At 44.2% G+C, this 26,680-nt stretch overlaps 1 protein-coding gene across 1 annotated transcript in view; it reads left to right on the top strand.

Moving 5' to 3' along the window:
• Positions 1–6,294: 6,294 nt before the first annotated feature.
• Positions 6,295–26,680, top strand: part of GRM4 (glutamate metabotropic receptor 4) — a 310,121-nt gene continuing 289,735 nt past the window's right edge. The window contains exon 1 of the mRNA XM_056844265.1: positions 6,295–6,929. Within this exon, the coding sequence (XP_056700243.1) occupies positions 6,399–6,929 (531 nt within the window). The 5' untranslated portion in view covers positions 6,295–6,398. The remainder of the gene's footprint in view (positions 6,930–26,680) is intronic.

Here is a 26,680-nt window from a genome sequence, read left to right as displayed (position 1 = left end):
CTTCACCATTAGAGACAAGGCTGGTCACTCGGCTTGCTGCTGGCATGATGGATCTCCCACTTGGCTTCCATTGCCTGCTGGGGCTCTGGTGGTCAGAAAAGAATTGCTGTCAGGCAACTGCATGACATCATTGCCAGGGAAAACCTGGAAATGACATCATGCATCTCATCATGCATCTCTAGGAATCACCAGAAATGCTGTGCTTTTATCATAGAATTTCCAGCAGTTCCTGGAGAGATGTGACGTCTCTTCCTGGTTCCCCCAGAAGTGATATAACAGCATCACTTGATGGCATCCCCTATGTTCCTGCCTCCCTCCTGGACTCTTTGTCAATTGCTAGCCACTGGTCACTATGAGGATGCTCCATGTTGTGGCATCTTCCTTGTGGAAGTTCCTTCCTAAACAAAACTGCCAGGCCTGTTCTGTCAGGAATTTTTTTTTGTTTAATAAAAAGGTGAAAGCCTGTCAGGCCTGGGAGGCAGTGAGGCTGACAAAGAAAATGTTTTGTCATCATGCCATTTCTTGTGTTTTCTACTTCCACTGATGCTCATTTTTGAGATGTTGGTGTATATTAGAAGTGTCAGCACATTTTAATCTAATAGCTTCAGGGGGTTCTTGTTTTCTTGAGGAGGAAGGCCAAAAGGTTATGGCCCCAAAGTTGCACTCAACTGTTAATAACAGCTTCCCCTCAAGGGAGATTACCTATAGATGGGAACCATGTCAGCACTGAATCTTGGCTGTCTTCCTCTGATTTTTCTGGCCCTTTATTGGAATTTTTGAGTGCAGTTTTTGAAATAAGAGAGGACCATATTTTGTAGGAGGACATCATGTTAGAAAGATGAATGTCAAGATGACAGGGCTATGAAAACTAACTTTGGTACTCTCCCACTGTTCTTAAATGGAACCATATAAAACATTTAAAGTCCCATTTCAGCACAGTGGTGGGTACTAAAGGTATTAATTGGTGTTACCCATGTAACTAGGCATAGTAAACACAAAAAGTGGCACTACCATGGTTATACTGGACAGTTGTGGTATAGCAGGCAGGATGGGCAGAGAAGGGTAAGTAGGGCTGGCAGGGCTGAGGAGCTGGGAGTGGTTTTTAAGGGCAGGGAATGAGACAACATGTGTTAGGGATGGCACAAAGAGTTGAGTCTGAGCTGCATGCTTCAGATACTCAGTTGTACAGATTCTGTAGCCCTGTTCATAGGTTATAGTGAATGCATGTAAATATGTACATCTTTTTTCAAAAAAAGAGGCAATGCATGATCACTTTAAAATGAAACCGAGGACCAGTGCTTGGTTAAATGTGAGGCTTAAATAGGGTTGCCAGGTCCCTCTTTGCCACCATTGTGAGGTTTTTGGGGCGAAGCCTGAGGAGGGCGGGATTTGGGGAGGGGAGGGACTTCAATGCCATAGCAGGATCAAAAAGGTTGGAAACTAGGGCCTTTTTCTCAGAGCTCTGCTTAAAAACTCTGCCACATACACCCCCTACCCTTCCTGTGTTTCTGTACTGTGGTAGCAGTTCAGCCAAATTCTGCATTTTCAGCAGTGTTTAGTAGATGCTAAATCTATATAGCCACATAGGGTTGCCGGTAGGGGTGTGCACCATTTCCCCCCCAGTATTTTTTGGATTTGGGTTTATTAAACCTGGAAAATTTTAAAATAGCAAAAAAAAAATTCTAAAAAAAGAGAGAGAGAGAGAGAAGAGAAGAAAAAGAAAAAAGCTGAATGGCCATACTGGTTAAGGGTTTTCGGCTCCATTAAAGTCTATGGGGAATTTTTTCGGGGCTCTGGGGGGACTGTTTTTCAAGGTAGAGGCACCAAATTAGCAGCACAGCTGCAGGGGACTCTCCTCAGAAGAAACCCCAGGTTTGGTGAAGTTTGGATCAGGGTCCAATTTTATGGCACCCAAAAGGGCTGCCCCCATTTATCCAATGGAGTTCTCAATTGTTTCCAATGGAAGATGGGGCCATAAAATTGGACCACCTTCACCAAATTTGGGAGTTCCTCTAAGGATAGTGATCTGCAGATATGCTGCAAATTTGGTGCCTCTACCTTGAAAAACAGCTCCCCAGAGCACTGTAAAATTTCCCCATGGACTTTAATGGGCCAATGTCATATCCGAACATCCATGCGAAAAAGTTCCCACCATTTACTTCAATGGGGGGAGGCTGAGAAAATGTTTTGCTACAGTGGCTCTGGGGAGGGGCTGTTTTTCTAGGTAGAGGCACCTCCACCCCTCTAGTCTGCCCCTTTGCCTTTTCCCCAGGGCCCCACTGTGCTCCCTTTTTGTTGCTCATTGTTCCCCTGGGCCAAACTCTGGGTATTTAACACAGGGAAGTTAAGTGCCTAGCTACCTGTCCTGCACTGCAACCTAACAGACCCTGAAAGCTTAAAAAAGAACACTTCCCCAAGAAAACTAAGGTTTTGTTTTGTGAAAATTCACCTAACCTAACCTTGCTTTGAAGTGTGGTTTTCCTTTTTTGGGGTGTGTTTGAAGAACAATTACCTAGTGACTACCTATTCTAGAATCTGTCTAAGGTTAACCTGTGACTATCCTGGAGATGGAATGTCAAAACTTTTTAAAAAGTGAAAAGTAACTGCACTAAAATTTGTCCTGGCTCCTCTGCAAAGCTACAGCCTGAACTGATATGGATTAATTTCTAAGGCCACTCAGCTTTGATTGTTATAAAGCTCACAACTAACACTGAAAAGGTTTACTATGTGCTAATTAACTATTTGGCAAACAAGATCCTCGACTCTTCTTAACGCCTACCACAAACCTAATTAGGAAGGAACTTAAGCCCTACACCTAAATTAAAATTTAAGGGTTTTTAAACCAATTTCTAACACACCCTTATGAAAACTAGCCTGCATTTAAATCTCAACTACTATATCAAAATGGCTCAAATAAAACCTGCCAAGAGTACAATGTAACTCCACAATATAAGAGTACAATATAACACAACAGAGCAACAATAAACAGACCCCCCCCAAACCCCTCTAAACAAATGAAGGAAAAAGAGGCAACAAGGACCTGTCCCATCAAAACACCTCAACACAACAGAGAAGCACAGGCACCAGAAAATGAAGAGAAGGGGGGAGGGAGGAAGAACCAATGCAAAAAGCTCAAAGTCCCCCCCCAGACCCCGAAACCCAGAGATTAAGAAAAAAACCTGGAACAGGGGTGAGAAAACACACACACACAACCAAAGGAAATACTTTTTAAGAGCCAGAGCTTCCCACACAAGAGCAAAAAATACAAAAAACCTCTGCAATCAACCAACTTGACTGCAAACCCCTGCCCAAGAATCACAGAACAGAAGACTACCAGTCCCTCAGATCTTGCAAGTATGTTTGGCCTGTCTTCCCCTGTCCCAAACCAGAAGCAGACAAGGCAAGAAAACAGGCCTAGCCCCCATGCCATCAGTGACACATTGATATCACTTCTGGTGCTCACTGGATGTGATGTCATCATGTGGCCAATGACGTGGAGAGTGGAGACACTCTGGTATTTGGGCAAAAACTCTACAGTAGAATCCGTTTTTACCATAGAGTTTTTGCCTAAATACCAGAGCATCCCCACATTATTGGTAATGTGATGCTGTCACTTCCAGTGAGCACCAGAAGTGACTTCAACGTGTCGCCAAGTATGTGGGGGCTATAGGCTTCAGTTTGCCACTGGTAAGACCCCTGCTGGCCAGCTGAACAGCACTGGTGGGTGCGGGCCCAAAGCGGGGGATCCCTGCCTCCTGGCAGGGGTATGACAATCCTAGGGTGGAGCCTGGAGAAGGAGGTATTTGTGGAGGGGAGGGACCTCAGCAGGGTATAATGCCATACAGTCCACTTTCCAAAGCAGCTATTTTGTTCCAGAGGGACTGATCTCTGTAGCCTGGAGATCAGTTCCCATTCTGGGAGATCTTCAGCCACCACCTGGAGGTGGGTAAACTTAATAGACAATGTTTCAGTTAGTAGTGGGAGAAGTCTGTGAGCACTGGGTATTCCCAATGCTTTGTATCCCCACTCAAGAAGCATTATAGGAATTGTATGGATAACACCAGCCTTAGGTGTTTTGGAAGTCCAATCTAAGTAAGTAGAACAAAAAAAGTGCTAAATTTGGACTATATGCTAAATGGATTTGTACTCGCTGAAACTGAGAAGGAGAGAGATTTTAGTTGCAGTGGATAGTGTTGACTGAACGTGCAGCAGTAGTGAATACAGCAAGCTCCATACTAGATATTATTATAAAATGAAATGGCCAATATTATAATGCACTTACATAACTATGGTACAGCTTATTTCTGGAATACTGTGTATAGTCCTGTTCTCTGTTCCTCAAAAATGACATTGCAGAGCTGGAAAAAGTGCAGAAGAGGGCAACCAATCTTATTAAGGGATTGCAGCATCTTTCCTGCAAGGAAAGGGTAAAGAATGTGGGGCTTTTCAGTTTAGAGTAAAGATGAACAGGGGGTGGGGGACATGGGAGTGGGGGGACATGGGAGGTATACAAGATTATGCATGGGGTGGAGAAAGTGGATAGGGAGAGTGTTTTCTTCTCCTCCCATAATACTAGAATTCAGTGGCACAGACAAACGAGGATATCTTGACTAAGTGAGTAATGACTAGTCAGTGAGTACTAGTCATGATGCATGCCTATTCTCTCCAGGATCAGAGGAGCATGTCTATTATCTTAGGTGCTGTGGAACACAGGCAGGATGGTGCTGCTGCAGTCATCTTGTTTGGGGGCTTCCTAGAGGCACCTGGTTGGCCACTGTGTGAACAGACTGCTGGACTTGATGGACCTTGGACTGATCCAGCAGGGCTTTTCTTGTATTCTTAATTGTATAATTCACTGCCAGTGGAGACACTGATGGCTACTAGCATAAATGGATTTAGCAGGGGATTAGATGGATTCCTGAGAGACATGTCTATCAGTGGTTACTAGCTTGATGACTCATGGGAATTTCCATGTCCAGAGGCACTAAGCCTCTGAATGCTATGAAGCAGCATTAGGTGAGGCCTTGGCCTCTATGTTCTACTTGTTGGTCCTCCAGGGCAACTGGTTGGCCACTGTGTGAAACAGGATGCTGGACTTCATGAACCACTGCTCTGATCCAGCAGGATACCTTTTGTGTTCTAATAGCATATGAAGCAATAAATGGAAGTGGCACTGTCTTCTGGTCTTGTATTCTTGCAAGCAGCTATTCACCATCCTCCCTTCAAATTGGCCCTTGGAAACTGAACCCCAGAGCACAATGAGCTGCTGGATTTATTTACCTGCCTGTATCTCTCACCCATTGGCAATTGGACCCAGCTGCTTTGAGGATAAACAATGCCTACTGTCCTGGGTGTCCTTGGTTAGACCCCAAAGGAGTATTACTTATTTACCAGTTTTCTCTTTGTTCTTATTCTGCATCTAATAGATATGTGTATTGATTCGATGAGGTTGTGTATTTTCCGGTAATTTCACTGTGTGGCAATTTTGAAGTTCAGTTTCTGTTGCCAGATGGAGCAAGCAGCTTTCTGAAATCAACAAAGTAGGCAAACATTTTCTGTTTCCCCTTAATTTTTTTATATGGTTTCCACACATTTATAGGATAAAAATGTGATCATTCATCCTTTGTCCTCCAAGCAAAATGCTAGGTTGATTTTTGTAGATCAGGGTGTGTTATGAGCTCAATGAATTCCCACTGGTATGAACCTCACTGAAAGCCATGAATGAGATAAAGTCTTCAAACGTGATTCTTTCTCCTTATGTGTTGCTTTTGTACAAATATTGTATCACTCAAAGCACAAATGAAACAACAGAGATGAAACTCTGATCAAGTGAATCCTGAAATCCTTTGTGCACTAAATTATATCATTTTGTCAAGTTCCTTGATAAAATATCTGAATAACTAATGTCCTTTTTAATGCTTCCATTTGATTCTCTTTCTCTTTCTCTTTTTCCCTTTCAAGGATTGTGGAGAAAGGAACAAAAGGGATTTTGTTGTTGCCTCTCTGCCCTTCTCCTTCATGTAAAGTTATGCAATGCCTGGAGCCTTTCTTTAACTGCGCTACTACAATCCTCCAGAGGGCTACAAAAAGGACCTAGTAAAAGACTTGGGCAGTCTCTCCTTCCTTTACTTACCTGCCTTGGAATGGATACTGGAGTGGACTGGGAATCTTGATGGGAAAGTGATTGAAAGGGAAAGAGAACCATGGTTTTTCCCTTTCAGAAGCCCACTGATCGGTTCTTGCCTTCAGTCTCAGCCCGTGAAGTTTTTTCTTTCCCTCGGTGAAGTTTCAATGTGGAGCCAGTGTCTAAGCCAGGAAGGCTAAGGAGTTGGGTGAAGAGTCCTTGATTTCCATGGCTCTTTAGATTGCTCGGGTTTAGTCTCAAGGTGTCTTTGGCGATGACTGGGAAGAACAGGGGATTTTTGTGCATGGAGCAACTCTCTTTCTGTCTACTCTTGAGTATCTGCTGCGGCTGGTGGTATCAGCCAGCCAGCTCAGCCAAACCCAAAGGCCAAGGACACCCTCACATGAACTCCATCCGCCTCGATGGGGACATCACCCTAGGAGGCCTCTTCCCTGTCCATGGGAGAGGCGCAGAGGGCAAGGCCTGTGGGGAGCTGAAGAAAGAGAAGGGGATTCACCGCCTAGAGGCCATGCTTTTTGCTCTGGACAGAATCAACAATGATCCAGACTTGCTCCCAAATATCACCTTGGGGGCCCGCATCTTGGACACCTGCTCTCGAGATACCCATGCCTTGGAGCAGTCGCTCACCTTTGTCCAGGCCCTTATTGAGAAGGACAGTACGGAGGTGCGCTGCATTAATGGTGGGCCACCTATCATCACCAAGCCGGAACGTGTGGTTGGGGTGATTGGAGCCTCCGGCAGCTCAGTCTCCATTATGGTGGCCAATATCTTGCGCCTCTTCAAGGTAAGGCTTTTATGGCTGTCTCCTCTTTCTACCTCGGATCCTCTCATACTTCACCTGTGCAGGATGATTTGTAGTCCAATCTCTTCTTCCTTACTGTAGATGCTAACTAAATTCCAGTGAGTGTTAAGTTGGGGCAAAAAATGCAACTAGTTTTACCAATAATTATACAGACTTCAGTTCTTGCTTCCTGGTGGGAAAAGAGGAGGGGAACTGTATGTCTCAGTGGGTGTTTAAACAGCTCCCTGTCTCTTTTGGAGGGGGTGGAGACTGACCCTTTTCATTACAACCATGATATTTGGAGCAGAGGTGTTTTCTTCTTCTTCTGCATTTCCCATTTACATGAGGGGAAGCTGGCAAATTGGTTGTGATGCCATTAGATATTGTGGGGAGGGCGTTCCTCCATGTGGAGAGGGGTGGGGGGAATTATACAGTTCAGTTTACAGCTGAAGGAAATGTTCATGCCGCTTGTGTCCCAGAAGCTGCTGTGGGAGGGTGAGGGGGTGGGGGAGAGTCAGAGACTGGCTCCATGAAAGCATTTATAAACCAGCATGAGAGGGAAGGCCCTTTTCAAATGCGCACGGTAATTTCCAACCCTGGAGGATGCCGTGAGCTCTAGGGGCATGCGATGGAAGGGCCTCTGGCCTAATTTACCTTCCACAGCTACAATATCAGGAGAATTCTCTGATCTTGACTCCCCCCCACCCCCCAAAATTAGTGGAAGACTGTTGTTTTTGATACCCAGGAGATAGTGGTAAACTTCTATACTATTTTGTTCAAAATACTCCATGAACAATAGGAAGTGTGTGTTATTTTGATACAGAAAAAGAAAAACTATGTTGCTAGAGCGTCAGAGAAATGGATTCAGTCTTTCTGGTGTGGGATATTTTAGTATAAATAGTGGTGCAGAAATCACTTAAAAATATCAGTTCAAGCAGAATTAAACTCTCAGTTGTATGACATAACTCTTTGGTAATTTTAGATTAAAAATGATGAGCAGTATAATCTGTTATGTTACATAGTCTGGCTTTGGGTATGATTTCAGATTGGTGCCAATCTTTCACCCCATCCCTTTAAAAAGGAATGGTGGTACATAGTTTCCTAGGTGGTTTGGAGAACAGTGTGCTGATCAAATTTCTAACATCATTATGACAGCCCAACTTGCAACTGCTCTGCAGCTACGTGGTCCTTTTAGATTGAGGGGTCCTGCTCTACCTGCTTAATTTCTTGTGGCATCTCCATTATGCCAGCAGCCGCTCTTGAACGGTGTTCAGGTTTGACTAGAATCTCATTTGTTGTGAAGGAACAATGAATCTTAGCCTCTGGGAGAAGCGATGAAATCCCAGCTGTAATTGTTTGGGAGTTTGACTTTCCAAAGGCCCATATAGAAGGTCATGGGATTTCCTTGCTGCTGCCCTAGATAGTTTATCAGGTATCTCAACTTTCAGCCTAGCATTCCAAATGAACTATGTAACACTTGATCTAAATAAAGCAAGAGACAAGTCCAGCCGTCTCATGCTCTGTAGGAATGTTTTCTGCCAGTAGTCTCAGGTACATTCAGCAATCCTCCCAAAGACTCTCTTAACCTCTGCAAGTGCTGCAGTCTGCCACTTCCACCCCAGAAGGGATGCATTTTTGTGATGAGTTAAATGATTGAGCAGTCAGTGGTTCTAAGGAGCAGTCAGGAAACTGGCAAAGATTCTTCTTTTCCACTAGATTCTTTAAGGTTATGGGAATCCCAGTGAGTTTTTGTATGGTTAGACAGCAATTCTCTTGCTATATGACTGTTTTATATATGCTGTTGAATTCATAGTGATGTATGCTTAGAACTGAATGAAAAGAAATTAAGAAATGTATTTTTGTTCACTGCCTTAATTCTGGTGTGGAGGTGAGACACAAACTATTAGATTTCTTAGTAGACTCTAGAAGTCAAAGTTGCAGACCTGGCAAAGATTCCTGTGACTCTTTGAAGACCAAAACATTCTCTCTCTCTTTCTCTGTTGGTTTTTAAGTTTTATAAACATAAAACATTAAAGCATAAACACAATGTAACAATATACGTGGAGCTTACCATTCAAAATTACAACTCAATTATAAACTTTTTTGAATTAGATTACTGTTTGTTCTCAATATATTTTCCATATCTAATAACATATTCATTACTTATTTTTAGACATCTATTACCTAAATTTTTCTCAGTCTGTTTTCATTTAGTTTAATTCTGTTCCAGATTTTTAGCTATATAATTAAAAAAAAAAACATTCCATTTCCCCTGAAATTCTGAGATTGCTCTATTATATATAAAAGCTGTCAGTTTTCCCATTGTTGCGTACTCTGGACCAAAACATTCTTGTGGCATAAGCTTGTGGAGGCAAATGCCTGCTTTGCTATTGCAGGAAGTAAGTCCTTAGGATCTGCTGGGGGGGGGGAAAGAGGGGCTAGTGACTCTGACTAGGGTTGCCAACCTCCAGGTACCAGCTGGAGATCTCCTGCTATTACAACTGATCTCCAGGTGACAGAGATCAGTTCACCTGGAGAAAATGGCCTCTTTGGCAATTGGACTCTATGGCATTGAAGACTCTCCCCTCCCCAAACCCTGCCCTCCTCAGGCTCTGCCCCAAAAACCTCCCACCACCAGCGAAGAGGGACCTGACAACCCTAACTCTGACAGAACTGATATTCCTAATCCTTCTTTCATTTTCCCATTTCCTTGCACAAAGCACAGCTAGCTTCCAGGGCATTTGGTACAGAAAACAAACTGAAACCTTTCGTAGTCTGGGAAGTAACCTGCTCTTGCTCCCTGTGTTGCAGGCAGTTTTCTCTGGCAGCTCAACCCCAGGGCCTGCCTAATCACTGACCCTGGTTCAGTTGCTAGGACAGCAGGGCAGCTTGCTTCACTTTTCAGCAGTTTACTGATTTATTCTTTAAACTGGCAGAGAAATATTGGAAAGAAGTGTTGAGGGACAGGAAGATAATATTAACATTAATTCAATGAACGGCTTCCCATTTTTATCCTTGGAGGAAAATGAGAGCATTATGGGTTGGAAGGATGCAAAGGATGTTCATGCGTTAGGATTGCCAATCTCTAGGTGGTGGCTAGAGATCTCCCGCTATTACAACTGATCTCCAGGCAACAGAGATCAGTTCCCCTGGAGAAAATGGCTGCTTTGGCAATTGGACTCTATGGCATTGAAGTCCCTCCCCTTTCCAATCCCTGCTCTTCTCAGACTCCATCCCCTAAATCTCCAGGTATTTCCCAACCCAGAGCTGGCAACCCTGTCAAACATTCATCTATCTAGACATAAACACATGAAAAGGGGAATGGCTGAGATTCAATGCATGTTTGAGTGGTAGGTGTGTGCTCTATATTCACACATATGGAGAGAGCCAACATGTGCCCAAGCTGCTTGCACATAGACTGGTTTTGTAGGTTTGAACACACATGAACACATGAAGCTGCCTTATACTGAATCAGACCCTTGGTCTATCAAAGTCAGTATTGTCTACTCAGACCGGCAGCGGCTCTCCGGCAGGGTCTCAGGCAGAGGTCTTTCACATCATCTATTTGCCTGGTCCCTTTAACCGGAGATGCCAAGGATTGAACCGGGACCTTCTGCATGCCAAGCAGATGCTCTACCACTGAGCCACAGCCCCTCCCCCATTTGGATGAACCAGAGGAAGGGGAGTATGGTCAGTGGGTGCATCCTCAACCCCCCTCCCCTTATTCGTGTTTACACAAATTAATATGTGAAATGATAATAGCTGTGCCACCACACATGCTTTCTACTTTTGGCATGGCCTCTTGAGCCTGCTTGGAAGTTGTAAAGAAACCATATCAAGAGGGAAGTCCATGTTGGAAAATCTAGTGTTGGGCTACTTCTAGGACAGTGGCCCTGCTCATCCCAGGAAGGATGTTACCAATATTGTGCTTGTCCCCATTTTTTTTCTTTTTCTGATGCTTCTTTTGTGTTGAGCAGCATTAAGCAACCTTTTAGTTGCTCACACAGCATGTGCAGGAAAGCAGATGAAGCTTAATACCTCTTAGTGCACTTTGAAGTACAGACTAGGGTAAAGTAATGCCAGCGGTAATGTTATCCAGGTTTGGAGCCAGGATGGATTTGTACACAATGCTTGTACCTGTTAGAGGCTACCCGTTAGCAGTAATCTTCTCTTAAAGAAGTTAACAATGTTTTAATGGTGTAGCTCTGAGGGGTAGCCATGTTAGTCCATTGCAAAAGAAAAATAATCAGAAATCCATTGGCACTTTAATGACTAGCAATATTTATTCCAGAGTTAGATATTCTCTCTCTCTCTCTCTCTCTCTCTCTCTCTCTCTCTCTCTCTCTCTCTCTCTCTCTCTCTCTCTCTCTCTCTCTCATACACACACACACACACACTGGATTTTTTGATGTTAAAAAAAAAAGAGTCAGGTCCAAAGATGCATTTCATGGTGGCAACTCAATACTGGCTTAAAAGGAAAAACATGTCACAGCTGCCCTCTTTGTCCTCCTGTGCTGAGAAACAAGGGGGTTTGGCTGATTAAAAAACCTTTTTCTTTCCAACTTCCCCTCCTTGCCTGGAAATGTCACTCTAGTATTGCGCTGGCACCACAAAAGGGAATCTTTGGGGTTCTTTTTGAACCTCAGAAAATCTGTATGTTGCATCTGAAGAAGTGAGCTCAGAGTCAAAAAAAGCTCATGCTGGAATAAGTGGTGGTAGTCTTTAAGGAGCTACTGGATTTTTGCTTTTATAAATGATCTAGAAGAGCCATAGGAAACACCCTAGTTTAATCTAAATGCTTGATGGCTCATGTGGGCATAAATCTAATTCAGCCACAGTATAACTCCGGTAAGAATCCCAAATTAGACTGACCAGAATGGGGTTTCCTTTTGCTGTAGTGCTTTGCCAGTGACACCTTTTCAAAATTCAGTATGAGAGGGACAAAGATTTTGCTAGAGGAGACAAGATTCAGTAAGGTCAAAAGGTAGGGTGGCCAGATTATCCGCTTTGGTAGGCAACCCTCCTACCCTTGGCCTTGGTCTGGTGGGGAACATTGCCCCACACTGCTGTGATGTCACTTCTGACCATGTAATCAGAATTGGCAGCATCACCACATTGTGGGATGCTCTAGGATTCCCCCCAAACTCTACTTTTTTACTATAGACTTTTGGGGAAATCCTAGTGCATCCTGTGACATGCTGACATCACTTCTAGTTACGCAGCGGAAAGGACAATGCACCATTTAGGCAAGTTTCCGCCCCTGGTCTCTGAGGGGTTACCATTTGAGGGCTGGCAAGCCTTTAAAAAGGTCAGCTGTTTGGAAAGTTCAGAATAAAACTGTCACTAAGTTGGGAAAAGGCCTTTCTGTGTCTGAGGCTCTAGAAAGCTGCTGCCAGTCAGAGTTGTTAGTACTAAGCTGGATGAATGAATACTCTGACTTGGTATAAGGCAGGTTCATATGAATGGATATTTTCAGTGAGTTTTTAAAGAACATTTCTTGTGAAAGTGATTATTATCTTTCATTTGAGTGCTTCTGTAGCAAATGCAATGTTATCAACAAGGTAAGCAAACACCCTGTTCTTTTTAAGCAAAAGCATTTATACCTTAAGATGCATACCAAATACATAGTCCTATTTAATTCTGATAACAGTAATCAGTGTACAGTGCACAGTCAGCTGGCCAGACATTTATTTATTAATTTACAAAATTCACATCCAGCCTTTCTGCCCTTACAGTGGCTGCCAAGAAGTAAAAGCTTTGAAACAGTGCAGGGGAAGAGGGATGAAAAGCCCATCGCATTTATGGTTCCCTACAGAGTGCCATAAACCCCCTCCAAGTTGCAAATGGTCCCTGTCTTCTACTGGCTGTCATTACAGGCTTGCCAGGTTCTGGAGCACAGACCCCATGGAGTTTTCCTGTAATTGTAGCATTAGGAGGCCTATGTACTAAGTGTGAGGGACTCAAAGGTCTGCACTTAATCTTGCTGTGAGGTTCTGGAGGGCATGTATTTGTGGTACTGTAAGCTGAGAGGTTTAAAAGTAGAAGACTTGCTGTCAAAGGTGTCCTCTTGTTGTAGTACCGTGACATGGGAGATGGGTCCAAAGCAGTCTGGAAGTTTGGATTTTTTTTAAAGTTATACTCATCTGCCCTTTCCATAATACTGCTTGGCTGCAGACATGCCATCTGGGTCTCTAATTCATTTTTGAGAAGGAGGTTGGTGTGTGCTGCCTATTGGAGCATGTGTATGTGTGTACATATACCTGAGACCTGTAGCTGGTGTGAATAACAGGAACTGGTGTGAATAACAGGAAGAAGAGCCGTTTTGAACAAATCTCTTCTGAAAATATTCCAGATACAGTGAGCCATGATTATGCCAGGTGTCTCAGAACTATCAATTCATCACAATAAAATCCTTTGAAAAGTCGATTAATGGGAGCTGTCATCACTACAAAAAATGTCCCGGTAAAATGTGTCTAGGGTAGAATTTCATGCTGTTAGGAGAGAGAAATCTGAGGACAGCATTGGCCATTGTTCCACTGTCTTTGGTGTGTGTAATACATTTTGTATATTCTTCCTATGTGGAAAACACTTCTTGTTTAGGAAATAACATACAGCCCACATTTAGAGCATACCATATGTTAACTATGCTACATTACCTGTTTGCTCTGTGGGCACACTGGTGGAAAATGTTAACATTTTATCATCTACTTGCAGGTATTATATCACTTCCTACATGGAAGTGTTTTGGTGCCTTTATGTACAGTTTGTGGATCAAGCACTCTTTCTGCATGCATGCCTGGAAACACTAGTAGCAGTCATTGCAGTCCCATGGGCAAAGCGGCCCCACCAGGAAAGGGAAGGAAATAAATACACAAACAACGATTTATTGGGAAAACAAAGGCCACAGCTTTATTGATTACAATAGATGGAGCATTTGGTGAGGCACAGAGAGAAAACGGATCCATGCATCTAATGACCACCTTGTCATCCTATAGAGCGATAGAACGACCCCAACCTTACTGTTGGGGTAGCAACCGGAGTGGCGTATAGGTGGCTCCACTAGGACATAAATCCCTGAGTGAAACCTATGCCACCTGGGAGTGGAACTATGAACAGCCCCCAAGCTGGGCATTAATGATGTACTCCATCTTATGACCCCTTATTTGGGTCCCCAAATGGGAGAAGGCAGGCACGCAGGCACATCTTCTCCCAAATTGGATCCATCCCAATCCCAAAAACCACCTAAGCTGTGACAAAAAGAAAACAAGAACAACCATAGAACAGAGAGAGGGTGGGAGGGATTCACCACCTCCAGGAAAGAACAGGCTGGGCAGCCGGGCGGTGCCTCCTTAAATAGATGAAGGGGGAGCCTGCGTCATCATCCCCCAATGCCCATCTGCCTTTGACACTCACCCCTGCTCAGCCATAGGCTGAAGAGGAGGAGGAGGAGGGCAGGAACTCCCAGCCATGTAACCAGGGGCTGGAGCGGCAGCGCTCACCCAGAAAAGCTCCTTTTTGGAGCGGAAGCCACTGCTAGTTGACTGCAATGGGGTGGCCATGGTAAGTTGTGCTGTAAGCATTTTGACTGTTTCAGTCTGCCCTAGCTGTACTAGTTCCATTCTGATGAATGCAAGCCTCCCACTATGAAGAGGATGCAATAATAAGATAAGCCCAGGTGATTCACACATAGTGGGTTATTTAGAGCATTTGAAAGAGTTCTGATGGGCAGTAGAAAGAGATGTTCAAGTCAACTCTTAGTAATGCATTAATTCTGTGAAGGTCATTGGCACTGTTGAATAAAACATTCCTTTTCATTCTGTTCTCAGAATTGTTTGGCAGATGGGTATAGTTTGTAAAGTCTGTGACCCTTTGTGGGAGAAAGAGCAAGTACATATCAAGCTTTTCCACATAACAAGATAGATTACACTTGCTATGAATGTCATGGTAGCCTGGCTAAGTCAGCACCTCTTTGCATAACTTACAGCAAAGGAAAACAGCAACAGACCAAGGGCATGTCCAAATGGAGGCCTTTTTGAGCATTAGGTCTAATGCAGTGATGGCGAACCTTTTAGAGACCGAGTGCCCAAACTGCAACCCAAAACCCACTTATTTATCGCCAAGTGCCAATGCGGCAATTTAACCTGAATACTGAGGTTTTAGTTTAGAACAGGGGTGGGGAACCTTTTTTCTGCCAAGGGCCATTTGCATATTTATAACATCGTTCGGGGGCCATACCGGGCGTAGATCTCCTGGTGTGTGTGTGTGGGGGGGGAAGCTAGGGTTGACAGGTCCTCTTCACCACTGGCGGGAGGTTTTGGGGGTGAAGCCTGAGGAGGGCGGGGTTTGGGGAGGAAGACTGCACAGCCATAGAGCCCAATGGCCAAAGTGGCCATTTTCTCCAGGGGAACTGATCTCTATTGGCTGGAGATCAGTTGTAATAGCAGGAGATCTCCAGCCACCACCTGGAGGTTGGCAACCTTAGGGGAGGGTATGCAGAGAAGGCTTGGAGGGTGTCTCAGCTCCCCCAGGTCTTCCCCCTCCTCCCAGGTGGGAAGGCAGCCAGCGGTGGGCCCAGGCAACCAAGGTGCCAGGGGGGCGCAGCTTGCAGCCTGCGGTCGATCTGCAAGGAAGGAAAGAAGGAAGGAAGGAAAGAAAGAAGGAAAGAAGGAAGGACAGAAAGAAGGAAAGAAGGAAGGACAGAAAGAAGTAAGGAAAGAAGGAAGGAAGGAATGAAGGACAGAAAGAAGGAAGGAAAGAAGGACGGAAAGGAAGAAGGAAGGGAAGAAAGGAGGACAGATAGAAGGAAGGAAGGAATGAAGGACAGAAAGAAGGAAGGAAGGAAAGAATGAAGGACAGAAAGAAGGCAGAAAGGAAGCATGGAAAGGAGAGAGAGGGGGGAGGGGGAGGGGGGAGGGAGGGAGAGGGGGGAGGGAGGGAGAGAGAGGGAAAGAGAGGGAAAGAGAGAGAGAGAGAAGGGGAAAGAGAGAGAGAGAAGGGGAAAGAGAGAGAGAGAAGGGGAAAGAGAGAGAGAGAAGGGGAAAGAGAGAGAGAGAGAGGGAAAGAGAGAGAGAGAGAGAAGGGGAAAGAGAGAGAGAGAGAGAGAGAGAGAAGGGGAAAGAGAGAGAGAGAGAGAGAGAGAGAGAAGGGGAAAGAGAAAGAGAAGGGGAAAGAGAAAGAGAAGGGGAAAGAGAAAGGGAAGGGGAAGGGGAAGGAGAAAGAGAAGGGGAAGGGGAAAGAGAAAGAGAAGGGGAAAGAGAAAGAGAAGGGGAAAGAGAAGGGGAAAGAAAGAGAAGGGGAAAGAAAGAGAAGGGGAAGGGGAAGGAGAAAGAGAAGGGGAAAGAGAAAGAGAAGGGGAAAGAAAGAGAAGGGGAAAGAAAGAGAAAGAGAAGGGGAAAGAGAAAGAGAAGGGGAAAGAGAAAGAGAAGGGGAAGGAGAAAGAGAAGGGGAAGGAGAAAGAGAAGGGGAAGGAGAAAGAGAAGGGGAAAGAGACGGGGAAAGAGAAGGGGAAAGAGGAGAGAAAGAATAGGAGAGTGACTGAAAAAGGAAGAAAAGAGAGAAAAGCCTTCACACACAGCCGGCTCCCTGCGACCGGGCTTCAGCTTTCCCACCTCTCCCCCCCCCCCAAGTCCACAAAAGTCCTCCACCTGATCGGCTCCCACGCGGATGCTCCGGCCCCGGGAGGGAGCGATTGGCTTTTTCCTCTTCTTCCCCCCCCTCCCCTCCCCTCCCTCCCTCCCTCCCTCTGCGGCGGCCGAGAGAGGTTTCAACCCCTGTGCCGCGCGGCGTGCAGGGACGCTTCGCCTTCCCGGCTTGGGGGAAGCGTCTTCCTCCCTCCCGCCTCCCGCCTCCTCTTGCCGATGGCGAGAGGGGATTTAAAGGGGCCGCAGCGTTCCTGCACGCTGCGGCTTCAGAGAGGGCCGTGCTCCGCTGCGTTTCTCTGGCAGCTGCAGCGGAGCCCAGGCTGGGCCAGAGGCTCCGGGGGCTGCTTGGGCGCAAATCCCGCCGGCCGCCTCCGCAGCACGCCCCCCCCCCCCGCACGGGCCGCTCCCGCTCCCCGGCTCCGCTTCACAGGCCGCTCGGCTGGGCAGAACCGGGGCGGCGGCGGCGGCTCCTCTTGGCCAAGCGGGGGAGGCGCCGCAGGTGGCGGCCCGGCCTTCAGGGGCCTTTTGCAGCGGGCGGGCGGGCGGGCCCTGAGGGCGACTGCTGCCGGCTCGCCCGCTGTCCCCGCCCCCAATCCGTAGTCGCTGCGGACCGCCCGTGGCGCGGGGCCAGGCAAAGCCGCGCCTCGGCCCCTCGCCTCCAGCCCGGGAAGGGAAGGGGAAGGAAGGCTGCTTCCCCGGGGGCTGAGTGGAGGCGGCCGGGCGCGTGCCAGCAGAGAGGGCTACGCGTGCCAGAGTCGGCACGCGTGCCATAGGTTCGCCAACACGGGTCTAATGCATCATACTGGATAGCTACCAGTATTGCAGGGACTGTGTCCCCATTAATCTTATAGTAGATCAAAAGCTAGGAAGATCACTGTGAGTGGCAAAACAGGATTGTAGCATGAAACCTTAGTGGTACTTTTTCAGCTGCTTCCTTGGGGGAAAAAAGCACACTTCCCTTCTTTATACTAAGCTGCAGCAATGTGGTTGTATTGTATAATGGTTAGAATATCTGTGCAATGCATCTTTGCCCTCTAGCCATAGAACCTTAGTGTAGATAGACCTGCAAATTATTTGTCCATTTATGTCCTATTGTTGTAACCCATATTATTCTCTATAGCCATTAATGTATCTAATTCTTAACATGGCCCTATCTGTGGATACTTAACTCCAGAGGATGGAGCTTTGAACAGACAAGACAGATCTTTCTATGATCATGAAAAAAGCCCCAGGTTTGCAAAAAAAATTGAAATTAAAACAATATGTTGAGGGGTTAAAATCCCCCCAAACAATAGAAGCAGTGCCTGTTCATATAAGAATGGAGATCTCAATGGCCATTATGAGGGTTCCTAAGCAGCCACAACAATATTGCTAGCCTTCAAACCTTGGTTTCTGTCAGTAAAAGGTGGGAGGGAGGATCCTTTCCAGTACAATTTTGGCCTCCTAGTCTGCTCCTGCTAGCCTCTCTCCTCCCCTGGAGGGAGGACTCATTGGGGCCAATCCCAGCAGCAACCACTGGGCAACTTGCTACCATACAATTTCTATGATGATCCTGGGTTGCCAGCCTCCAGATGTGGCCCAGAGTTTTCCCAGAATTACAATGGATCTCCAGACTAAAGAAATCAGTTTCCCTAGAGATGGCAGCTACAGAGGGCAGAGTGTATGTTATACTATAGATCCTAGGTGAAATACCTCCCCAAATTCCCCTCTACACAGGCACCACCCCCAAATATCCAGGAATTTCCTAGGCCAGAGTTGTCAATCCTACATGCAGTGATGGCTACCAAGTGATACGTTGCCACACAACTTGTTTGGGTCTAGTGGCATTTAGGGATGTACACCAATTTTTTTGGTATTTTTCAGATTTGGGTTTAATAGATGAGATTTTGTTTAGAAAATCCAAAAAAGCTGAATCCCCATACCGATACGAGTTTTTTCAGCTTTTTTGAATACCCAAAATTTTCTGGGTCTGTTAAACCCCATGAGAAAATTTTGTGGGGCTCTGGGGGGTGGCTTTTTTAAGGTAGAGCCACCCAATATTCAGCATAGCTTTAGATGACTCTCCTTAGAAGAAACTTCAAGTTTGGTAAAGATTGGATCAATGGGTCCAATTTTATGGGCCCTCAAAGAGGGTGCCCCCATTCATAATCCATTGTTTCCAATGGAGAAAAAATGGGGCTCCATAAATTGGACCCCTTGACCCAATCTTCACCAAACTTGTGAGTTATTGTAAGGAGAGTTACTAGCAGCTATACTGCAAATGCTGTGCCTCTACCTTAAAAAAACCAACCCCCAGAGCCCTGCAAAATTTTCCCAATAGTTTCCTTATGCTCGAGAAAATGTTCTCTCTGTGATTCTCAGCTCTGACATAGCTCTATGTTATGTCAATGGGGGTTCTTTGAGGGTCAGTGGGTGCAATTTTATGGCTCCTCAAATGCAGAAAATATGCAGGCCCATAAAATTGGACCCCCGGACCAAAACTTCACCAAATTTGGGGGTTCATGTAAGGAGAGTCACCAGCAGCTATGCTGCAAATTTGGTGCCTCTATCTTGAAAAACAGCCTCCCAGAGCCTCTGATCAGGAAACAGGCTATTGCTTTAAATTTATGACATGGCCAAATGTTGATGTTTAAACTGTCAGGTTGATTGATTCAGAGATGACCATATCTCTTAACAGAAACACATTTGGCTTCCATGAGAGAATTGAGGAGGTACTTAAAACCAATGGAATTTAGAAGTGCTTAACTGGGCTATACCCATTATATATAACAACAATGAAGCCCGTAAACTGTGGATTGCCTAGAGTTCTTGAACTTTGGAGTGTAATAAAATATTGAATAATAAAAATCTGTGATCTCTTGCTTATTAACTTTTTATTGTTAACAACTGAACCAAAACCATTAAAGTTGGGGCTTACACTTTACAGAAAAATGGATCTAATTTCCATGATTGCGTCCTCACTTTAACATGCTGTGATTGTGGAAACAGGACATTAATTATATGCATGGACAGTATCCCTAGGTAGGGCCAACTCACACCATATAGCTTGTAGTTTCTGACAGTCAGCAGACACATGGCAGCTCAGTGGTCTATCCCTTGTTTGTACCATTGCCACTAGTACTGTGTGCAAGTGAGCCTTTTCGCCCTGTTTAATGGAAGTGATTATGGTGATTATGATTTGGGTGATGGTGGAGATTTTTTAATTAGTTGGGATATTTTTTCCCTTGTTTTATTTATAAACTCAAAGTTCTCTTTTGGTTTCTTATTCTGTATGAAGAATAGCTCAGTCAAGGGAGGGAAATATTAGGAGAAACGTCTCTACTAGCTGTAACATATTTTCTGAGTATTTATCCCCCCCATTACAGTTAGTTGTAAAGCTTGGGTGGGACCAGAAGCATCATCCAAAGGGCAAGATCAAAGAGCTCTTCACCATGGGTTGCCACCTGCACCTTTGGATGAGTCAACCCACTGAATCCAGGACCTTCCCAAACAAAGCTTATTGCTTTGTTTGTTTGTTCGGTGTACATTTTGTTTATTGTTGTAATTTGCTTTGGGTTCTATTGTGGAGAAAAGTGGAGTAGAACTATTTAAATAAATAAATAGTAAAGCTGATGCTGTTGCTTGCTAGAGTTTGTTCAGTTAAGGATATTGTGTAGTCTACTCTGCATCTCACTCCACGGAGTCAACACAAGAATAGCATTCTGTATTATATTTAAAGATACACAGAGAAACATGAGCACTTCCTTCAACATGCCTGCCCAGAAAGAATGAAAAGCTTAATGGTTGGCCATATCCAATCTGAAGAAGAGGATCCAATTTATGCTACACCAGTACAAAGAGTGTTTTAAGCTACCAATGGAGAAAGAGGACTTCCTCTTTCGAAAAATGCAGGCTGATGATAAATCTCAACCATCTTTCACTTCTGTGATAAGGTTAAGATATGCTCAGAAGCCTAGGCATGGTTGTCATGTACAGACTAATGCTCTCAACTTATCTGCTTTCCAACAGTTAATAGAGAGTATACAGAACCATATTAAAATATATCATCCTGACACCAGTTATTGTAGATGATTGGATAATGGGGCTGTGGATTACATACCCACAGTATAAAATCACATCTTCACTGAGTTCTTAATGGTTGAATGATTGCTAAAGCTTGACATATTTATCAGCAGAACTCAGGCAAGCTACCTGGTAAACAGTCATGATATAGACTCTTATTGTTAAAATGAAATTTATTTAAGGAATGTTGGCTGGACATTGGCCGCTAATAAGGCTTTCAGCATTCAATGACCATGTGCCATGCAGTTCCCTTTGGCAAAGAGATATACGAACAAAGTATGATTTGTTAACTCTACTAGTGATTTCAGGTCTGTGAAGGGTGCTTACATGGTCCTTGTCCTCTTATCTTTCAAAAGACCATTAATTAATCCTCACAACTTGGTGGTGGAAAGTGTTGTCAAGTCACACCTGACTTATGACCTACTCTTTTAAAATCCTTTTTTAGATTGTAGTTATATTCTACATTCTGGCAAAAGCTGTAAATAATAAATAAATAATATTCAGACACCCAACTAATGGTGACTCTGTAGGGTTTTCAAGGGAAGAGATGTTCAGGGGTGGTTTGCCATTGCCTGCCTCTACATAATGACCCTTGTTTCCTTGATGGTTTTCCACACAAATACTAACCAGGAATGACCCTGCTTAGAATCTGAGATCTGACGAGATTGGGCTAGCCTAGGCCATCCAGGTCAGGGCCCTCACAACTCACCAACCAGTTAATGCCTCAGTATTGTATTCTATGTTATGGTGTACGAAATGTACCAACAAAAAGGGATTGGTTGCAACACAGTGTAGATATGGCAGAACAGATAATATCAATTGCATTTTCTCTGATGTCTCTAATGCACCTTCCTCTAATTGTTAGGTTGCCCAGGCCACAACATGTTTTCCAAATAATTGACTTTTTGTTGTATTTTTTGGCCTTTGTCTTTGGAAGATACAGACTTGAAGAGTTCCCAAAGCCTTGACCTCTTTGGATGCTAATAATAACGAGCGAGAGATGGTACCTCCTTTGCTGATTTAGCTTAGTGGTTTAGCCCATGCTTTTAAATACAGTTCAATCCTTGGCTTCTCTGATTAAAAAAAAGGAAAAGAAAAACTCAGGTAGCAGGTGAAGCACTTGAAATTACTGCCAATCAGAGTAGGCAATATGTGTTCATGTGTTCATACATTTAGGTAATGAGAATTAAAGTCAGTACTCAGAGACCTTCTTTTTATGTTACCAAATGGTGGTCACAGTGCACTGCGCAGAATGTTGGGCTATGATTTGGCAGACCTAAGAATAGCCCAAATGGGTGAAAATGTTGATTAAAATGAAATTAAACATATAAAACAGATTTACCAGCTGTAATACAAAAACTTTACATGTGGCTTTGAATTTATGTGCAGGGTAAGGGATGCCTATTTCTAGATGTTAATGTGTACAAGTAGAACAAGGAGTCCTTATTCTGTCTTTTGTTACCAGATTATTCACTTCATTTATACCTGACTTTCCCCCCCAAAGTGGCTTACAACATGCTCCCCTTCTCTATTTATCTTCACAACAACCCTATGGAGTAGGTTAGGCTGAGAGTGTGTGACTGGCTCAGGGTTGCTTAGCAAGCTTCCAAGGCACAGTGGGGATTTGAACCCAGGCCTCCTCGAACCTAGTTCCACACTCTAAACACTACAGAAGCAGGCAATTACAAAGTGGGCTGTCACTTAAACGGTGATGGTGTTGGCTTCATGGAATTTTTGACTGTTTATAATTAGACAAATACTGTTGAATCATAGCAGATCCATTGACAAGTGGCCAAATCCTAATGGCAAAGTGGCTAAACTATAGCATGAGAGAAGCCATGACTTTCGAGGCATCTTTAAAAATTCAGGGCATCATGCCCCACTTAGGAGAACAGCAAGGAACATAAACTTTGGTGAATAAAATGTAATATTATAATTCCAACAGGGAGGGAATAATGTGATATAGCAAATCACATTGTATGATATAACAAAAACGATAGATTCTTTAAAAAGCACATTAGATGCAAGAAAGTTGCAAGAGAGCTGCTGTAGCTGTGACCAACAGGGAGTAAAAAGTGCACTCAAAGAAGATAGGAACACTGTGGAGAAAGTAAATGAATTCTTTGCTTTGGTTTATGCTGCAAAAGGCATTGGGGAGAAACACATCTGAGTTATTCTTTTGAAGTGATAAATCTAAAGGATTGCCACAAATTGATGTGTCAGGTTTTAGAGAAAATTGATAAAATGAACAGTATTAAGTCACCGGGAACTCATGATATTCATCCTGGAGTTCTGAAGAAATTCGGATACTAAATTGCTAAACAACATACCATGTTGTAACCAACCCCTAAAATTAGGCCCAGTACCGAAGGTCTTGCAAGGGGGCTAATAGGACTCCCAATTATGGACAAGTAAGTCAGCGTGGCTCAGTCTACCTTCCAAATGAGCCTGACCTGGGTTCAAACCCCATATCGCTAAGTGGCTGGGCTCTCGCATTCTTATTTTTCTTGTAATTGACTGCATCAGAGGGTGCAATACAAGAATGGAAATTGCTCGTTGGAAAAGGGTTATAGCACTGCGACAATGCAGGTGGTTTTGTGTGAAAGAGAAGACTGTATGTGACAGTTTGGTGCAAACAGATATAAATATGGTGAAGATGTAGATAATGGGAGAATACATACTGCTTACTGATGCAGCTATTGGTGCCCAGACAGATTTAATTGAGAACATGGTGGGGTTTGCCATGATTTTGGCAGTAGGGTTCAGATGCAACGAAACAGCAATATTCAACCCGCATACTGTACTTTTTTAAATGCTACAGTCACATCTAATTTGTTCCAGTTTCATCCACGCCCCTAAACAAGCTGCACAGAAATCAGAGGACTTCATAATTTCCATATTTTCTTGCTGAGTACTTATTTATACATAGGAACCACCTTGGGCTAGAAAGTTTGTTTGAACAAAAAACCCCTTAGCAGCAGCACAGATACAGTCAAGAGCATAGAAAAATGTAAATATAATGCAAATGCTGAAGCAGCTGCAACGTAATATCCACAAAGCACAAGCATGTTCTCTGCCCAAGGTGTACCATTTCAGCGCGAGCAAACGGTATCTGTTTCTTTCTATGGCATCTTGAAATTCAGATTTTTCTCTCTACAATTATCCCCCCAGCGCTCCCCATTCCCTTTACCCAGCAAGCAGCAGAAAAACTCCTGGTCTCCTGGGAGAGCTGGAGGCTGTTAGCTGAGACAGAAAAACAGATCGCTGATGGAGTTTGATTTTCCTGGGTCCTTTTAAAAATGCGTTAATGTTCCATGCGATCAGTGAGAGGGCTATTCAATAATTAAAATAATATAAATTAGAGGGAACGAGAGGAACTTAAAAGCCATTTGCTGAGACAAAAACTATTGAGTATGCTTGCTTCACGGGGGGTGGGGAAGTGGTGGGAGAGAGAAGGTATGAAAGTATGAGAGGAGGAAAAGATGGGTTAACTGATTTGCTTTTAAATGTCTTTTTAAGGGCTTAATTTTAATCTCATTGAGCTGATTTTTATTTCTGTTCAGTTTTCATGGCTGGTGGCTTGCATTGGTAAGAGCTGACTGGAGGCCCTTTGTGAGGAACCTAATATTTTCTGCATATAAGAGTGACCTTCTTGTCTTGTTTTAGGATTGCTAACTCTGAGTTGGGAAATTCCTGGAGATTTGGGGTGGAGCAGGAAGCAGGGGGTTGGGGTTGGGGGGGTCTCAGCAGGATCTAATGCCATAGAGTCCACCCTCCAAAGCAGCCATTTTTTTCCAGGGGAAGTGATTTATGTAGCCTGGAGAGTGGTTGTAATTCTGGAACATCTCCAGGTCCCACCTGGAGGTTGGTAACCTTATCTTGTCTGTTGTAGTGGCCAGATCCGCTTTTTTTGGAAAGGCCCAAAGATTAATAAAATACTACCTGCTCAACCCATATGGAGGACAGCTTGTAAGTTCTTGCTATACATTTGGGTGATGGATGTACAATTTGTAAAGAATGTGAAGCTGCATCCAAAAATCACAGCTTTGGTGTTCTCCTTCTTTCTCCATAGTATCTAGTTTGGCTTACCCCAGGTCTTGACATCACTGCGATGTGTATTTCCTCAGCTCCACAACAACTGATGCTGCAAATTTCATACATGTACACATTTAATAGTTGAACATAACTTGTTAGAGAGCCATGGTCACCTATGAGCCAAATGACTGATCTACTCACCTGTCAGCCGACCATTTCAAACAGCTTTTCAGCTGCTCAGTACCCGTGGTGGTGGAGTTTCATTTCTTTTCCTTACAGAGGTTTTTGCATCTGTACAGTAGGTGTGATTGACTCTACCCAGGGCCATGGATCAATAAATGGTGTGCAGGGGGACTCTGCCTCCCGTAAGGCTGTGCAGAAGTGTGTATGTGCCAATAACACCAGACTGTAGGACTTTTAAAAAGTATTTATTTATAATCCCTTGCTAACTGATTGATTTGTTCACTGTTTGCTTGTATCATTGTATGTCAACCAGCATGCAGCAACCATAGACCTCTGGGGGAGGGGGGAAGTAGGAGTGCCATTAGGCTGTGTGAACATGGGCATGTGTGAAATACCACTGACTGCACTGCCCTGTACTGCTTGAATGCTCGAGGAGTAATCTGATGAACAGGTTTGAACTGTTGACAACATTTTGTGACCGGCGAATGGCTTCTGAGCCAAACTGATAGGTGACTCTGAGCATCTCTCCACTCAATATCATTGGCTGCTGCTGATTAGAGTGGGAAAACATACATTGTATTGATGTGAGGTTATGGGGTAAGTAGAACTAATGTCACTTAACAGAGGGAAGGGATATTTGACATGAGGCTTCTGTTATTGGTGGCAGCTCTGTGAATTCTTTGTCAGGGCCTTAAGGGCATTTTTTTGTGACTTTCATTTCCATTGTGTTAATTAAGCTTCCTTTATTATATACCCTTCCAAGGGTATGTTCCTGCTTTAATTCTCATGGCAAGATGCATCTCTGACGACGCTGAGTGAATGCCTTAGAAAGATCATCACCTCCTAGCTTATTGTGTGGTTGTTTGGTCCCCAAAGATTTTGCTGATCATTGAACATATGTGATGTTTGTCATCTGTATGATCATGTGTGTGCTTGACCAGGTCTGTAATGGCTCTCACAATGACTCAATGTACAGAAGGGCACAAACACATGTGCGTTAAGGAAGAAGTCCCAGAACCCTGCTGTAGAGAGAGGTTGCAGGAATCATTTCAGCTGATCAGTAGCTGGGATGCTCATCAGGTAATTTGCCAGTTTCCATGGGATAAATTAATCTTCACAGAATCAGAGCATGTTCCAAGGCAGACCACCCACAGACCAAACCATGACAGACCAATTCTCTCTCCTCTGGCTTGTCTTCCCGTCTGCATTCTAAACAAACACCCTTTTCTTCCCAAAATCCCTTAATAGTCTTTGCCCATCCCACTCCACCTACCTTTTCTCTTACAATGAGGCTTTTAGCTCCACATGGCTGAGATTTCATTTACCCAGGGCTGTGACTCAGGCTTTGAATAGTGACTCAACTGGGGAATGATCCACTGCCATTACTATAGCCTGTAGCCCTATATGAAACTTGGCAATGGAAAAAAGCACCCCAGGAATCTCGGCCAGCATCTCAATTCAGGAACCTTTGGCTCAAACAGATGGCAGAAATGCAGGAATGCAGAAAGGCAGGTTGCAAGACCTCTGGCCAATGGATGCCAAAGGGGAAGAGAAATGCATCCTTTCATTTTACCTTACAAAGATCCCAAGTGTGAGTGGAAAACAGGTTTCTTGGCAAGAAAGGCTATTTGACACCTCAAGGGCAGCAGGAAGACATCAGAACAGGTTCCTCTGATGTCCCCCTGATTTCCTCACACCCTGTGGCTCTTGTACAGTGACCTAGGTTAGCAAGATAAAATAATCAAACCATTTTTGTATCTCACTTTGCAAAGCCTGTTTCAAGAGCAGCCGTATACTCAAAAGTGTCATTTGTCCATCTCCTGAGTAAAACCA

This window comes from Euleptes europaea, chromosome 2, assembly GCF_029931775.1.
Source record: "Euleptes europaea isolate rEulEur1 chromosome 2, rEulEur1.hap1, whole genome shotgun sequence".
Lineage (NCBI taxonomy): Eukaryota > Metazoa > Chordata > Lepidosauria > Squamata > Sphaerodactylidae > Euleptes > Euleptes europaea.
The sequence above is the reverse complement of the archived record's forward strand: the minus strand, read 5'-3'. Positions and strand labels throughout refer to the sequence as shown.